This window comes from Eutrigla gurnardus, assembly GCF_963514095.1.
Source record: "Eutrigla gurnardus genome assembly, chromosome: 9".
NCBI lineage: Eukaryota > Metazoa > Chordata > Actinopteri > Perciformes > Triglidae > Eutrigla > Eutrigla gurnardus.
In genome coordinates, this window is record NC_139923.1 from 18,442,197 (window position 1) to 18,459,100 (window position 16,904).

At 39.7% G+C, this 16,904-nt stretch overlaps 2 protein-coding genes across 2 annotated transcripts; one reads left to right on the top strand and one right to left on the bottom strand.

Annotated features, from left to right (window-relative positions):
- Positions 1 to 412: 412 nt before the first annotated feature.
- Positions 413 to 8,804, bottom strand: znf592 (zinc finger protein 592). Its single transcript, XM_084016810.1, has 9 exons — positions 8,646 to 8,804; positions 5,951 to 8,163; positions 5,513 to 5,691; positions 5,253 to 5,426; positions 5,008 to 5,167; positions 4,379 to 4,603; positions 2,979 to 3,091; positions 2,741 to 2,882; positions 413 to 2,636 (listed from the first exon to the last, which is right to left on the bottom strand). Exons 2-9 carry the CDS (start codon positions 8,141 to 8,143, stop codon positions 2,145 to 2,147), a joined length of 3,678 nt encoding a protein of 1,225 aa, XP_083872936.1. The 5' UTR covers positions 8,144 to 8,163; positions 8,646 to 8,804; the 3' UTR covers positions 413 to 2,144.
- Positions 8,805 to 11,355: 2,551 nt separating this feature from the next.
- On the top strand, positions 11,356 to 16,869 carry slc28a1 (solute carrier family 28 member 1). Its single transcript, XM_084016857.1, has 18 exons — positions 11,356 to 11,375; positions 11,611 to 11,687; positions 11,761 to 11,837; positions 12,092 to 12,183; positions 12,286 to 12,475; positions 12,569 to 12,710; positions 13,144 to 13,257; positions 13,870 to 13,944; positions 14,043 to 14,123; positions 14,217 to 14,297; positions 14,424 to 14,549; positions 14,921 to 15,051; positions 15,140 to 15,308; positions 15,656 to 15,844; positions 15,967 to 16,048; positions 16,130 to 16,228; positions 16,319 to 16,424; positions 16,540 to 16,869. The coding sequence occupies exons 1-18, from the start codon at positions 11,372 to 11,374 to the stop codon at positions 16,655 to 16,657; spliced, it is 1,953 nt and encodes a 650-aa protein (XP_083872983.1). The 5' UTR covers positions 11,356 to 11,371; the 3' UTR covers positions 16,658 to 16,869.
- Positions 16,870 to 16,904: the final 35 nt, after the last annotated feature.

Here is a 16,904-nt window from a genome sequence, read left to right on the forward strand (position 1 = left end):
AACTCCCCCTCGGATTCACCTTGAGCTTTGAAACTTTATTTCTCAGCTCAGTTAAATCAAGCGTCATTGCGGACGTCATGGCAATGTACGAGATAAGGATGAAAGAGGACAGAAATCCTGCCCTACATATCCTTGTCAAAGTGCCTTTCATTCCTCAAACAGGTTCTGCGCAATTTGGTGCCGGTTAATTAAAATCTCTTTGCTCTTCTGTTACTTTGGGGCCAGACATTTATACAGAGATAGGATGGGCTTAATATTCGTATGTGATGAAGTCATTCGTCAGTTGGTTTCTTATTGGATGCACAAAACCAACAAATCATCACGTCCAAATGCCATTAAACGCTTTCCTCTCCCGCATCCAGTACTTTAATACAAGTCTATAACACAAGACAAGAGACAAACGCAGCAGATGTATAATTAAATGCACCAATTTATTTGTAAGTACTTTGACGTAAACATTACAGCAAGGCACGGGGGCCACTGCATGCTGAATAGACGTAATGGCTTAAGAAATGCTGTGAATCTGGGGTTCATTGGCTATTGTATGTACACAGGTTACTTTCTTATACAAGTCCTCGCCGTACACTATATATAAAAAAAGTACAAACGTCTTTCAATGAGCATTACAAAAGAACAAGTAGTGAACAAGTCATTCTTTTCAGTCTGCAGTGTGGTAAATTAAGGATTTAAGATTACAGAGAAATAAAGAGCTCACATAGTACTTAAATAGAAAAGTTCACTTGCCAGTCAATATGACCATATAGCCTTAGTATCATTCCCAAAATAATTTATAAAATTTTATAATGTGGGATAATACATTTTATAAACTAATTTTACATTGCACTGAGATTACCTGCAACTCATCAAAAATCTTTTTTTTTCTTTCTTTTTTTTTTAACAATCACTGCCATTAACCATGGAGGTAGGAACTGTCATGTATTCAATACAAAAACAAGAGGTGCTGGTTTACAAATTAGGACATGTGAACAAGAAGTACCCATCATCATGAGCGTTGATTTAAGACATTTCTTTCCTCTGAAGTCACGGTAGATTTAACAAACTCCTCCAAACATACTAGCATCATCATCATCATCATCATCATCATGTTAACGGTTTCTGATTTATAAAACGCTATCTCAGAAATGCCGCCACCTTCACTTTCACACCTGCTGTGGATTATCCAAAACAATGTACCCTGATTTGACATTACATTGACGGTTCACCTGCCTGAAAAATACACTTCTGGCAATTTGAGGTATTTTCAATACTGCTGCAACACACATCCAATACCTCTCCAAGTTACCCATTGACACTTGTTCAAAAAAAAAAAAAAAAAAAAGGCCACAAAGAGACAACACATGCACATAAACATAGAAACAAAAGCATTTCAGAATGCTTAAAAGTCAAAAGAAAGTCTTGTTCTTATGTGTAAAAGAAAGTAAAAAGAAAACCTTACGTAGCCTAACTTTAGTAGGTTTTGCTTAGCAAGACAACTCGCCTGTAATTCATGGGATAGTTTTACGAATAACTGTTTATCAAGAATATAGAAATAAAACTTTAAATGAATACCGAACTATAGCATGTTTTGAAATAAATGGTGACTTAAATTGTAGTTTTGTACTGGACATTAATTGCCACACAATCATGTCATAAAAACAGCAACCTGAATTCCATTCAGGTAATAGTGTATCGCAATAAATACACAAAAAAAAGGCAATTCAAATAAAAGTCGATTACAAAGATGAAAGTCCACCTCTTCACTATTGCCTCAACCAAATCAGACCTAAACACTTAACAGACCTTCCTGAGTCTCATGTCAGGGTGGATGGAACATCTGGGGGGGAATAAAGAAAAGCTTCAGCTGTAATACGTGTGCAGCTATGTCTAAAAGGCTAGACGAATATATTACCAAGTTACAAAAAATAAAATAAAGAATTAACACTTATATGTCCTCTCATTTATGAAAATACTGTTCTTTATCAAATGTTAAGGATCCGCTTGAATATACTGCACAGCCTCTGAATAACTTGAGAGAAATATAAAATAAAATAAAAGGCGCAAACACTTCCATGCAGAACATCAAGCATCCCTAGTGACTTTCACATGAAAGCTGAAGATATTAAAGCGACTTTAAAGAGGTCTCACTACCGGAGAGAGACGGCTTGTGTCTGAGAGTGTGTGCTCAGTTTTAAATTACAGTCCGACGTCTTGTCACAGTGAAGCCTCGCTGGCTCTCCTGCCTGTGAGGGCTCAGGTTCATTTAGCTCTGGGATCAAGTTATTGACCTCATCAGTATCTGCTGATCTAACTGGCTTATTAACACGCTTCTCCTGCCTCACCACTGCTTCTTTCCTCGCTTCCTCGGGACCTTTGACTTTGTGAACAATGAAAAGGTGTCTGTTGAGGGACAGCACAGATGTGAAACACAAGCCACAGTGGAGGCACTGAGGAGTGTTTTCATCACTTTTATGCTGTGGTATATGCTGCTGGAACTGTTTACTGTCATCTGTGACAAAACCACATTTTGAACAGCGGAACTGAGTTTTCAGACGTTTCGCCGGAGGAGCCTCAGGACTAAAAGTGCCACCCTGGCCCTCTTCCTGTGCATCCATGGCAGGTCTTTCTGATACAAGCCCCTGCAAATCATAGAAGGCACACACGTTAAAATGACAACTAGCAAGATTCCTGATGTGTATTTATGCATGCAATTATTTTGCTGTTAAAAGTTAGGATCTAATACCTTGCGAAAAGCCTTTTTTGATTCCTGGATGGCTGTTTTCTGCATTTGGCCAAGATCAGGATTTTTTATTCCATGCATTAGACTGATGTGGTTTTTCAACATCACACTGGTTGTGAATATTGTCTTGGTATCTGTGCAATACCTAAAGTGTAAAGAAATGGAAGTGGAATTTAATGATTTCCAGGTTAAAACTCGGTGTCAGCAGTAATATGTTCATTTTCAAACATACACATCTTACCAGCATATGTAAATTTTCTTCTTCCCATCATGGTCACTGCGAATGTGTCTTCTCAGACTGTATGTAGTGTTGAAAGACTGCTCACAATGTCGACATGGATACTTCTTCAATGACTGTTGAAAAAAACAAAACTCATGGTGTGACGGATCACGCTTGACAAACGTCTAATGAGTTCATAATCCTCATGCAACCCACTTAGAGGTTATTACTTTATGATTTGTGGCAATTATAACCATAACTAAAATCTAATTTGTAGATTTCCGAGGATTCACATTAATCCTCATTTCAAATGTGCCATAAAGTCAGTTTTAAAACCCCTTACATTTTTTAAAAATCTTAAAAACCAAATACAAGAATTAAACATGATGTCACGTAGCTGAGGATTACCAACAGGGCAACACCACTCTTTTAGCTATAAGCCAAAATCCACACTAGAATCAAGACATCGGCAGCGTGTCTCGTGTCATGAAGCTTCAGTCCATTTAATCAACAGGCACTCTGACTTCAGGTACAAGACTCACTGTCCTCATAATCATTTCAGAAGCACAGCTTGAGAGATGCTGAAAGGACAGCGTTTTAAAGTCAGAGCTAGTGATCGGGTTGAATCTTCAGCTAGACTACATGACAAATATGCAGTTATAAAATTGGGGGATTGTTTTTAATGTATTGGTACAATTATATTTACCAACAGAACAGAATTCTCACTGTGAAACCGAATGCTCATTGTGAACCTGTAGGCCTTGATCAATTGTAGGCATTACAGCCCATTTCAGCTATCTATGTGACCTTTTGACATAAATAAACAAGCATCTGAAAGAATTTTACTTTTTAGTACTTTAAATGTAGATGATACACATTCAATACTGTGCCTGAACGTATTCTGTGCCAACACAGAAGGATTGATGCTGCTGATCTGTTAACATACTGCTTTCGCTACACAACTGGTGTGATTTTAGTGTGATAGGAGTGTAAAAAAGGGGAGTGTTATGTATTGGTGCGTGTCACACACGTTCCTCTCTGAATCTATGTGAACCGATACATCAGTAAGGGGGCTCTACCACAAATCAAGAACATGCTGTCTGCAAATTATTCTTTTTTCATAATAAGATGTTTGGCAAATTGATACCATATGAAGATACAATATTTATATCTGATTTAAACCGAAAGTTATATATGAATTTAACAGACATTAGTATAATTAAAATATTGTAGTTTCAATTTTCATCCTGGAATCTGGACAAATCGAGTGTGATCTCGTGGTTTGAGCTTATTAAAGTTGCAGCAGACTAAACCACCCCATCTCCCGCTGCTTTAATATTCTATTATGAGCGAGCGCAGCAGTCATTAATGTTGTTGTTGAACACATACACATTCCAGCATGGGGATTCATATTGGCTGACCTTTCCATGGTTGGCCTTCATGTGAGAAACATAGGAGTCTCGCTCAGGGAACCACTGGAGACACTCGCCACACGTCCAGCCGGTGGGTTTTACACGAGGCCGCCTGTCCTGCTCAGTCTTTTTTCTGGGACTCTCAGTGTGTTTAGCAGGGCTGTGAGTCTTCTGTTGGTCTTTTGGTTTACTTTTCTTCTCCGTTTCTACAGTCACGTTTCCTACATGAATGCCCTGCAAAACAGAAAATATGTTACACAATATAACAAGAGCCCTTTCTCTCCTTTATGTTTATGATCATGTACTATAGGTCATCATTTACTCAGCAATATTTTACTTCTCTTCTGACAGTGTGGTGAAACAACAAGATACTAAATAGCGTATCTGTACTGTGACTTGAAGTAATTACCATGTTGCCTTCTCTGCATCATGTGCATGGTTTTGTATATCACATAATGTGAAAAAATTGCATTAAAAGCAGCAGATCCAAAGGAATTTCACTTTTTCAGCATGAAACTTTGAGAATGCCAGAAATAAGTAGGGACTAGGCAGTTGCAATTTATATTGTGAAAGTTTCAAATAGGTAACAAAATGGATAAACATGTAAACACTGTTAATACAATACATTCAGGGCTAACCTTGAAGTGCTGCATTAACAGCTGCTTTTGTGGAAAGACCGAGTTGCATTCTGGACACTTGAATACACACGTAACACGCTTGTTGGCATTCTGATGGAAATGCTGAAACAGTAACTGCTTTTTCTTGAAAACCGTCTCACATGAACACTGAAAGATTAACCTGCAAAAGAAAGAGAGAAGAGTTCAAATGACCCGTAAAGGAAATGTGTAACTTCTAACTGCCGTGTCATGAGGCGTTGACTTACAGAGGGGATATTTTGCTTGCGCTGTGTTTATTTTTTAAATGCACTTCGCAGCTGTCAAAGGTCTTGAAGGCAACTGGACAGATGGAACACTTGTAAAAGACTTCACAGTGTTTCTCCTCTATGTGAGTCTTTTGTCCTTGAAGCGTCTTGAAAACCATATCGCAGTGAAGACATCTGGAAGGAAAGGAAACACAATGCCACTTTTTTTGCAACGCTGACCTGTATGTTACGAGGCCTGCGTTTCATGCTTGCTCACTTACTTGTACCAAGCCTTGCGAGCATAGTGCAGACAGTTCTCCCTGACATGCTTCTGTATGTCTGCAGAGCGACACAGGGCACCACACTCAGCACAGCAGTACGGGGACTTGTGTGCATGAATGCGTTGGTGAGCTCTGAAGCTGCACTTGTTGGGTAACAACATTGAGCACACCTTACATGTCTGTTTTACAAAAGAAAAGAAGAGAATGGTCAAAATATAAAGATGTGAAACATCTGCTCATAAGGCTTTTAAAAGATGAATCTGGTCATATACTGTATTTTTCCTAGTGTCAACAAATACAATGAAAAGTCTTTTTAAAGATGTATGTCGGGAGTAGGAACTTCTTGGCTCGGGGTGAGTGCCACAGACGGAGGTTTCATTGGAATTTGTTCACAATAACAAAAATATCCTTTAATAATTCAATAAAACATCTACTCACGAGTCCTTCCACATCGTCAGACGGCCTCTGGTAATGGCCTGCAAGTGCTTTGCAGTCAGACAGCTGTTTGTTACACTCCAGGCAACGGAGTCGGTGGCGAATGACACTGTCTGGATATAGGGGCAGGACAGGTTGACTTTTATGTGAGGGTGAAGTGTCCACGTTCACAGTACTCAGGGGTACAAACATGTTTTCCGCTGCTATGGGTTTCATATGGAGCTGTGTGCACTGCATCACCATGCCATTGTTCTTGTGCTCCCTTGCATGTGCCAACAAGGCACACTTGTTGAAGAACACCATAGTCTTTGCACAGTGCGTACATCCTACTTCAATGTGAACACTCCTCCTGCTGTAATGATACGAAAGACTCCTCTCCACTCCGAAGGAGTCGCCACACTCGAGGCAGCAGTATCCGCGTGGTGGTAGGGTGATATTGCTCTCGGGAGGGGGGTTCAGGTTGGGCACATATGTAGGCACAGGGTTGGCATTGTTCAACAGTCTGTTTAAGGTTCCTGCTGCTGTGTTGGGAATGGACGTGCGGGGATGAGGTTTGGCTGATTTGACCTGATGCACCAGTGGGACGGTGCTGTATACTGTAGAGGAGAGTGCGTGTTGGCTTTGTTGATGAGAGGTGGACCGTGCAGCTACTGAAGCCGCAACACTGTGAGGGACCAGGTTCAGACTAGCTAAGTGCATTGCTTTGGGAAGGAAGTTGGTGGTAGTTGCTTGGCCTGTTGTGGCTGATCTTCTCTTTGGTTTCTGCCCCTGATGTGGAGCAGACCGTTTGACAGCACCAACAGTATTATGGAATACTGTTGGACATTGCGTCATACCTGACTTCCTGGAGTTAACTTCTGACTTGTTGCGTAAAACCTTTGGTGAAGACGCAGTAGCTGGGGTACCTTTAGTTTGTACTCCAACCAAACTATCAACAGATGCAATTTGAGACTGTTGAGGAGACATGTTACAGTAAGATTCTTCACTAATCATACTCTGTGATGGAGAGGATTCATATGCAGAATGAACTTCATCGGTTTCTGAATCAGGCAACACACTGGTGACTGTGCGCTTGATTTGCCCGGATGTAGTTTTAATGGTTTTAATTCTGACCCTGGGTATGGCAGGGGGTGACCCCGTTGCCACTGCAGGGGATGCTTTGCCACTACTATCACTGCAGATGCTTGCAGGACTATCAGAGGGTTTCATTAACCGTTTCACAGCTTCAAGTGGACTTAGTGGGGATCTAGGTAAGTTGGAGCTTGCTTTCACGCAGTCATTCTGAATAGTTGATGGCTCTCTGGGAGTAATCTGATCACTGGTATCATTTCTAGCATTCAGAGCCACCAGAGCCTCAAGGCAAGATGATAATTTAGATGTCTGAGATTTGACATGTGGATAAATGGGAACATCCAATGTGGTTCCTGAATTGCAGTTGGTCTCGATCAAGTTCTGGTTTCCACTTGGTTGGGGATGTGCACTGACTAGTCTAGGTATTTTATTGGTTTTGTTACTGACACAGATGTCAGAAGACTCCTCACTTCTACTACTTTCTTCTCTGCTCCTCTGAGTGTTCTTGGGGATGTCAGAATCCTTTGAACAGTCATCAAATATGCTGAAATCCAGTTTTTTTGGATTGTCTGGAATAGAAGGTTCCACCAAATCTGAAGCTTCCGGGACACAGGTTCCGTCTCGTTTTGGATGGATTTCATCTCTACTACACCGATTGTCTTCAGACTCAGGACTGGAGATGGGACTAAAATGAGAAAGTGAATGGGAAAATAATGGTGTTCCATCTGGTTTGCGTTGAATAGGTGCGTTTCCAAGAAGCTCTCCTGAATTATCCCCATTCAAAACAGAGACAAATGATTTGGAAAAGCAAGTGTTGGTTGTCTCAACAGAGTCAATGGAGGTCCCTTGTCCACCGAATCCGTTCGGCAATGCTGGTTCAAAACTTTCCAAGGACTCCTGTCGACTCGTGTTTTTCACAATTACACTTACAGCAGGAACATCTGCTGCTGTGACAGCTGGGTTACTTAATAAACTGTCATCCAGACATATCCCTGTGTGTTTCAGCTGAACGTCTGCCTCCTCATGACTCCCCTGGATGGGCTCTTTGGCATCCAACCCTGTGGCATCTGGGATGTCAAAGGCAGCCAGAAGATCACCAAAATCTGGGGTTTTCATGTCACCCATGGCTGCAGAGTCTCATAAACCTACAGAAACACATACAGAGTTAGTTAGTTAATGTCCTATATTTCAATTTACACATTGGACCCTATAGGTAAGGCTAAATGATCGGTTGTCAGCATAAGAAAAACACTGAATGTGAATAATAACTGTTCGGCGTTAGCAGCTGGGAAACGTCAACTATGCTAACGTTAGCTTTAGCTAGCAAGCTAAACGCTAACAAGATCTTCGTCTGTGCAGCTAACGCTACCATTTCATTACAACGCATGCATTCACACACAAACCAATATCCATATATGCGCATATTAGCGTTTAATTAAAGCCAGTACGCGTGACCAAACAAACGCTTTCATATGTCGAACTAGCTATATTAATGTTGTTTTGCTGTTAGCATACACAGCTAGCCGAGTAGCTACATAACGGAGCCAAGACAGCAAGCTAGCAATCTAGCTTAGCAACATGCTATCGCTTAAATCATTTAACCAAGTCAATAAAGTCGCGCGCTCACCATTTGATCCGGTTATGTTTAACAGCTCTAGCGCATAATATAAATGTTTATATAGTATAGCCACTTAATTGTGGGGCAGCTAGGTTTGACTGTCGCAGGGTTTCATAGCTAGGCTACAAGCTACTAGCGTTAACTTCGTTTTCCTTTCCCTCTGCGTGGGCGATCCAAGTCCTCGGTGTTGTCTTACAGGCGAGAGGCGGCGCCATGGGCCGTTGCTGCCTTGCGTACTGGACAAGGGGAGAAGTCTGCGTGCACTTCAACATCAGGACAAACGTTCACTTCAGTGGCTCAGCTGCGGTATTGTCTGTTGGAAGTAGTCAGAGCCAGACATAGGTAGGTATTGCATCGTGTTATTTTTTTAATTACACCCTCATCAATTATAAAACAAACGTGCCTGGTATGGCAGGCCAACAACCCGAGGACCCGGAGTAAAATGTAAAGAGCCCTTTCCTCCACCATGCCACACTGTCCACTCCTGTTTGCATCAAACTTGCTTTCAGTGATAAGTTGATACAAAATAAAAATGTTATTGACTGTTATTACGTTTTGTTAGACCCTACATCCCTGATGGAAATCCAAATGAAGTCAAACATGGAACATTTACTGCACATACAGTGAATTATAGTGTCAAATGGTGATCAAAATATATATTTTTGCTATATTGCCATTTAGCTAATTTAACAGCAAAACAACTTGTGTATCTTTTATTATGCTAAACACCCTCCAATCCTTTGCGGTAGTTCTTTAAATTAGTGTTGATCCTTGTTCATTTATAATCAGGATGTAAATAAAGGAAACCAGGCATCAGTATTGCTGTTTGTTCTTTTTAGCATCCTGTGCCGTAAATCACATGATATTACACAGAAAGATAAGGTATTGTTTTACTGTTTGTTTTTAATATTACACACCAAGGATTTCCTGGCAAGAGCTATTGATAGAGTGGAATTCAATCTAAGATTGGCACTGAACTGGAAATTACCCCCCTTTCCCCAGTGGTTCCCCATTTAAGGGAGAGTGTCACTTAAATTGTTGTCTTTGATTTAATAGGTTGGCTGCAAGATCCAATGTTTCAGAGGCCTCTGAGTTGTAACCACAGAGCATGGCATTCAGTGAAAGACCTCATTTTTGATATCCTGTAAGACAAAGGGAAGGGAAATCAAATTCCCTACAGCCTACAGTCTACTCTTTCTTCCCGCTAGTCAGGCTGTGCAGTGGTGACAGCAATTCCTGCACTTTGGTATCTGATAAAAAAAAAAAAAGGAGAAGAAAAAAGCTTGAGTATAACCTGAAGTGGACACCCTGAATGGTGAGATAGGCTATCGCATAAATACAATTTAATATCCCATAAATCATAGACTGTCATATCTAATCATCACATTGAGTGTTGGCCAACAAGTTTATGGTGTCCATAGAAAAAATGTCTTGGGTTATTGAACCAAGATGTTTAATGTAGTGCTACGAAATCTATTATTAGATCATTAACATATGCTAATGGATTTCAGGGTCTGCAAGGCTTTCTGAGAAGGTAGTGAACTCAAAAATATCCTGTCCTTAAAAACAAGAGGTAATGTTTATCGTATCCATCCAGACAGACTGAGCCCCCATTGAGTGTTATGAACCACGAACAAACATATTTTTACGAGGAATCAGAGTTTTTTGTGTGTAATGAGATGAAATTTAACAGCAGCAAGTAGAACAAATAGCTAAGATTACATCCGATCCTGAATCATCAAGATGAAATTAAAGTGCAAATTGCACTGCAATATGTTTAATGGTCCAAATAAAGGCTATAACTGATCCGCTTCTGTGGAAAAGATTCAAGTGCTTAATCCCCAAAACAATCATTTAAAGATCTTCTTATCTGCCATTAAATACAAATGAATGTTACGCTGCAATAAAAGTACCATGCGTGTATTGCATTAGGATTTAACTTCTCATAGTTATACGACATAGCCAAAGTTCACACTCGTATCCTTGGGCTATTTTACTAGAGGGCTTTGTGCTCTCGTTACAGGATAACTAGTTCTTTATATTCTAACCTTATAAAGTTTGAAAATGTGAAGGGTCACTTGCTAGAGACCTAACAGCATTTACAACTTACACCTGTAGGTCTGTCTGTACAAGGACCACTTAAGTATTGATCGAAGGGAAAAGTCAGTATCTCCACTATAATCTAAGTTTGTATTTCCTTAAGATGTTTGATGTTTTTCTGCAGAATTAAACGGTTGTGTTATTGTAGTTCAGTAAAATTAGAAAAGACACAAAATTCATATTTGAGTTGAGTCTCATTCATCACATTGGTTATTCCCATGTTTCTGAGAAATGCATTCTTTATAAATAGTAGTACCATGACCTTTTTATGACTAACTCAAAGCACCGTTTTCCTCCCACAGATAAACTCATCCAAGACTTCTCCCCTTCAAACTCGGATGTCCAGGCCCAGCGGATTCATATCTGTCAACAAGAATTCACATCTTATCATCTGTTGCACCAGTGAACATGTTCAACATCACGTCTAATCAAATGTTGCTTCATGTGGCCCATTAAATCATTTCTCCCGCATTACCACACTTATGACTGTGTGCTGTACTTCCGGTGAACAATCAGAGCAGTACGTAACGTGGCTCTTCATTAATGATTAGATGTTTCACAGGCAGGCTGTTTTTCCCGCAGTCTGCTTAACAGAACAGCATTTGACTTAGCATTTGGATTTAGGAGGACGCAACATGAGTAAGCCAGTAGCTCTGCTTTTCCTTTAATTAAGCTGTTTTGTTTTGAAGTTATGATCTGGCATTTCTGTGCATCATACTTCACAAGATAGGACTGTGGACTTATTTCAAGTTTTTTGTTTGTTTTGTTTTTATCACACAGCGTACGCGTAAACGCATTGTGTTATAAATGTGGCATTCCTGGTTGTTAAAGTTGAAGCCGCTGCGTCAAACTGATCAATGATTGTGTTTTTCAGCGGAAACCAACGGTGTCGAGTTTGAAAATTCAACCCACGCCCACGGAAACGGCGTGGACAACCATGCTTTTGAAATAGTATGTATCACATTTCTTTTTTAAAGAAATGGCACGTGATAATTACATTTAATTGAAACAAATATTTTCTTAGGAGGACAACATTCCTTCTATTGACAACGACAATCCGAAGACAAAAAGGTCTAAGAAGGGATTGGGATCATACCTAAGGTGAGTCAGTTCAAAAGATTGCTTTCTGTTTCTTATGCTCTTATCACAGCAGGTGCTCAGCAATGCACCTCTGCACTGTTGATCATGTTTATACTATATGTAAATGTACTTAATATACATGGAACAGAACATCTGTGCAGCTGTTTTCTGTGCATGTGAAAACTTGCATCTTATACAAATTTGGGCAAATATACATGACTTGATATTGAGTGTTTAATGACGTGAAGGACATTTATATCTTTCCCTTAATCCAGCGTGGTTTCCATGCCGATAACCGCCACAGAGGATTACATCAAGGCTCATTCCCAAACGTTCAAATACATTGTGCTGGGCTTACTTGGAGCAGGTAATATTAAATGACCGTTCATTTGTGTTAAAAAAAAAAGAAAAGTACAAACCGTGAATATAGACAATGTTTTTTGCTCAAACACTCCTTTCTGTCCTGTAGGTTATGTGGCATACTTCATTGCAGCTTGTGTATTGAATTTCCAGGGGGCCATTGCTCTTGTAGTCCTAACCAGTTTGGCTGTCGTTGCTAAATCATATGAACTTTTGAAGGAGTACAAAGGAGAAAGCATCGTTCAGTGTTTCAGACCTGCAGTCAGATGCTTTACATCTAACTTGAAGTGGTTAAAATGGTGAGTAGATTCATCGTTTTCAGTTGATAATAATAATAATGAGCTGCACATTATGGACTAATGAAATGAAGGTGTGTTGTATTGTGTTTTCAGGGTTTTCATCTTGGCAGTTATTGTCTTGCTTGTTCTGTGGCTCGCCTTAGACACAAGCCAGCGTCCTGAGCAGCTCATTTCCTTCGGAGGTGTGTGCATGTTCGTCGTGCTTGTGTTCCTCTTGTCAGCACACAGGACAGCGGTGAGTTCACCATACTCATTGGGCGTTATCACTCGAGTTATCTCTGGTCTGTTTTGCTGAGACTTTGGATATTATTTGACCTTGTGACTGTATCATCTTAAGGCTTAGAGCAGAAGCGCTTCCTTGTGATAACATCAGGTCTCATGGAGACTCCCTGATATACTGACAATGATCTAACCGCTTCCTTTTTTAAAAAGACGTTTCTATAATCCAGTATGAACATATAATGCGTTATAATCTTCTTATAGTACTGTATAATTAAAGTATAGTCAATATATTTATAATGTGTGTACTGTTATAAAGCATTATAAATATATATAAGTGCTTTACAACTAAATTGTAGAGCTATAAGCAGATAATAACTAATTATAAGTATGTTAATGATGCATTGTAGACATCGACCTCATAGAAAATGTTTCTAAATCTTTTTTAGGTGTCATGGAGGCCTGTGTTTTGGGGGCTCGGGCTGCAGTTCTGTATCGGCCTTTTCATCATAAGAACACAGCCTGGACTCGTAGCGTTCCAGTGGCTTGGAAAACAAGTGCAGGTATCGGATTTTCCTTTCTCTTTTTTAAATGTACATATTCACAGGTGTCAGCTTACATTTTGGATCCACAAATAGTAAGGCATGTGTGTGACCTCAGTGTTGACCATTTCACGGTAATTTCCTGTTGCACTGTATGTAAGCCCATAGGATGTAAACATGGAGCCAAGCTGTTGCCTAGCAACACAGTCCTCCTCCCCATTGACATATCTTTTTTTTATTAAAGTAGATTGCAAATACCATCATCATCATCATCATGTTATTCTTGGCTTGTTCAGACTTTGCTTGTATGGCACACGGTGTTCCTTATCGACCAGGGCATGATCTTCTTTCACTGATTGGGTCAAGCATGCTTATCTTTAGATCTACTTTATTATTTTGCTCCCCCTTAATCTTGGGTCATCCGAGGGTTGAGTCAGCAAAATGTGAGCGCAGTCACGTGGTCTGTCAATCAATTTTTAATGTGCGTTTTAGCCTGCTATCTCTTCTTAGTAACCACTTCCTATTGTAAAATCGGAATTATGAGTCAATGGATCATAAATGTCATAAATGAATGACTTGGGGAAAGACATAATCATTTAAAAATAATGTAACCTATGTATCTTATGATTACAGATATTCCTCGACTATACCAAAGAAGGCTCGCATTTCGTTTTTGGGGATCTGATTTACAACATTTTTGCCTTTCAAGTAAGTTGATGACGTTGTATTTTTTCATAAACATGAGCCGTTGAGCACGATTCTGAAGTTGAACGTGTACATTTTTCGTTTTGGGATTCCTTCCTCAGGCCTTGCCCATTGTTGTGTTCTTCAGCAGCGTGATGTCCATCCTTTACTTTTTGGGAATAATGCAGTGGCTCATTCTGAAGGTAAAGAACAATTTAAATCTCCAACCTCAACACGTCACTGCTTCCTTATGGTTTATCCTGCTTTAACCTGCACCATGTGTTTTTTCCACGCAGATCGCATGGGTTATGCAGATAACGATGGGAACCTCTCCCACAGAGACCTTGAGTGTGGCAGGCAATATATTTGTCGGACAGGTACTCTGAGCAGGATTTGATGTAACACTATCTTTGACACCATATCCTCTCTCTACTTTACTTTTATGATTATAAAAGAATCCTATAGTTACACTGCTTGTTTCCTCCACATCTTTTGTGCATCAGACCGAAGCTCCGCTGCTGATCAGACCTTATTTGAACGACATGACCAAATCTGAGATCCACGCTGTCATGACTGGCGGATTTGCCACAATTGCAGGCAGTGTCATGGGGGCATTCATCTCATTTGGGGTGAGATAAAGCTGTTTCTTACCAGCACATAATACATCCATGATACAAATAAGGATAATACAAATAAATCTTGAGCAGCACATTTCATAAAAACAGAGATAACACATAAGAAAGTCTTAAGAAAAAATACACAGTGAATGTTTAACAATCTAAATTGTGGGTGTAAAACAAAGTAAACAATGATAGGTGCACTCAGTTAAGCCATGGTAATTCTTCACAGCCACTGTAATGCTTCATTGATATGATGGTTCTGTTTAGTTGAGTTATAGTTTAAGCATTTCAGTCATGCAGAATATCAAATACTGTATCTGTTGCTGATTATTGCAGTAAGGCCACCACAGTGCCTCACATTCTTTCTTTGTATTTGGCAGATTGATGCATCTTCCTTAATATCAGCCTCTGTAATGGCTGCTCCGTGTGCCTTGGCCATCTCCAAACTCTCTTACCCAGAGACAGAGGAGAGCCCCTGCAAGTCAGAGAAGAATATCAAAGTGGCTTGTGGGTGTGTATATCCATCCCATAATTTCTTCTCTTCCTGTTTCACAGTTTTTCTACTTTTGTGAATGAACTTACTTTTTCTCTCTCCTTAGAGATGAACAGAACATCTTGGAGGCTGCTAGCAGTGGAGCATCTGCTTCAATAGGCCTTATTGCTAACATTGCAGCAAATTTGATCGCCTTCCTTGCCATCCTCGGGTTCATAAATGCAGCTTTGAGTTGGCTTGGTGGTATGGTGGGATATCCTGCAATCACATTTCAGGTACGTTTTAACACAAGACCGTTAACTTTAAGTCTGGCATTTTGAAAATGTGCAGTGCTCTTTTGGATTTTTAAAAATTGATTTATTCATTTTTGCACAATTAATTCATTAATTAAAGTAATTCCAAAAGGGGTTATCCGAATGTGCGCAGGTGATAAAAAGATACAAATAAAACAAGTGTATGTATAATAAATAAACATTCAAATAACTGACATTTGTTTTGCTTATGTATTGTCTCATTTATTATTTGTTAAATATTTATTCAGGCACACATTCACAGATTTTCCTTGCTTATTCTGTCAATCAATGCAATGAGTAAATAACCTCATGCCCCTCTCTGCCAATAGATACTCTGCTCTTACATATTCATGCCCGTGGCCTTCATGATGGGAGTTCCATACGAGGAGAGTTTCATTGTAGCTGAACTAATTGGCACAAAGCTCTTCCTCAACGAGTTTGTGGCTTATGAGAAACTATCTGGACTGAAGGACAACAGACTCAATGGAACGATTGGAGGAGACAGACAATCGATATCTGTGAGTAAATGTTCTTAATTGGAGTGAAGTATAACTCAACGAGCACTGGACAAAAACAATGGGGGAGAATCTTTTTACACAATGTAAAATAACATTGATGATACATGATTTTCTTACTTCAGGTCCGATCAGAAATAATCACCACTTATGCTCTTTGTGGGTTTGCCAACTTCAGCTCACTGGGTATCATGATTGGAGGCTTATGTGAGTATTCGATCATCCCATCCCGTTATTGTCCCACCACAGGATATCCCCCCCACTAATAGGATTTTTCTTTCCTCAAAGCCTCCATATGCCCAGCCAGACGAGGCGATGTCTCATCTCTGGTGTTGAGAGCTATGTTGACTGCCACTTGTGTTTCTCTCATCAATGCGTGCGTTGCTGGTAAGAACTTTTGAATTGGACTGGCGGTGCAGTTTCCTGTTGTGCTGTAACTGAGTAGCCTTTTTTTCTTTTCTCCACTTTATTTCTCAGGGATCCTCTTTGTCCCCCCACTTGACTGTGTGACACTGTTCAGTACATCTGCTTTCAATGCCACGGATGTAAATGTACAAACTTGCTGTCAAGATCTCTTTAAAAGGTGAGCATGTACATTTTCATTATAGTGGCTGAATTAAAATGTAATTAAATCTTAAATGTGCACTCAGGTAGCTGTGAGTATCTCTCTGTAATATGTTATTTTATATTTTTTGCAGCACTGTAAACAATGGGACCATCTCATTTACAGGATCGTGGAGCACAGTAGCAAACGTCACTGTGTTTTTCTCTCAATGTTGTCAGTGTTGTGGTCTTTCTGATGTGGTTTGTAATTAGGGAGGAGAATACTACATCGCACATCGTCTGTTTTTATACTGTAGTTCATTTACGTGCCTCTCCATGTTTGTATATTCATGTCACAGTTAATGTAAAAATGTCTATATGCATATCTTTTAATGGTGAATGTATCTCTCATGTATTATATTGTAAATTAATTCAAATATGAACTTTTATTTAAAGCCAATGATTCACAATTTCAGGAATATAACTCAGGCATCAACAGTTTGATGAATGTAAATATTTA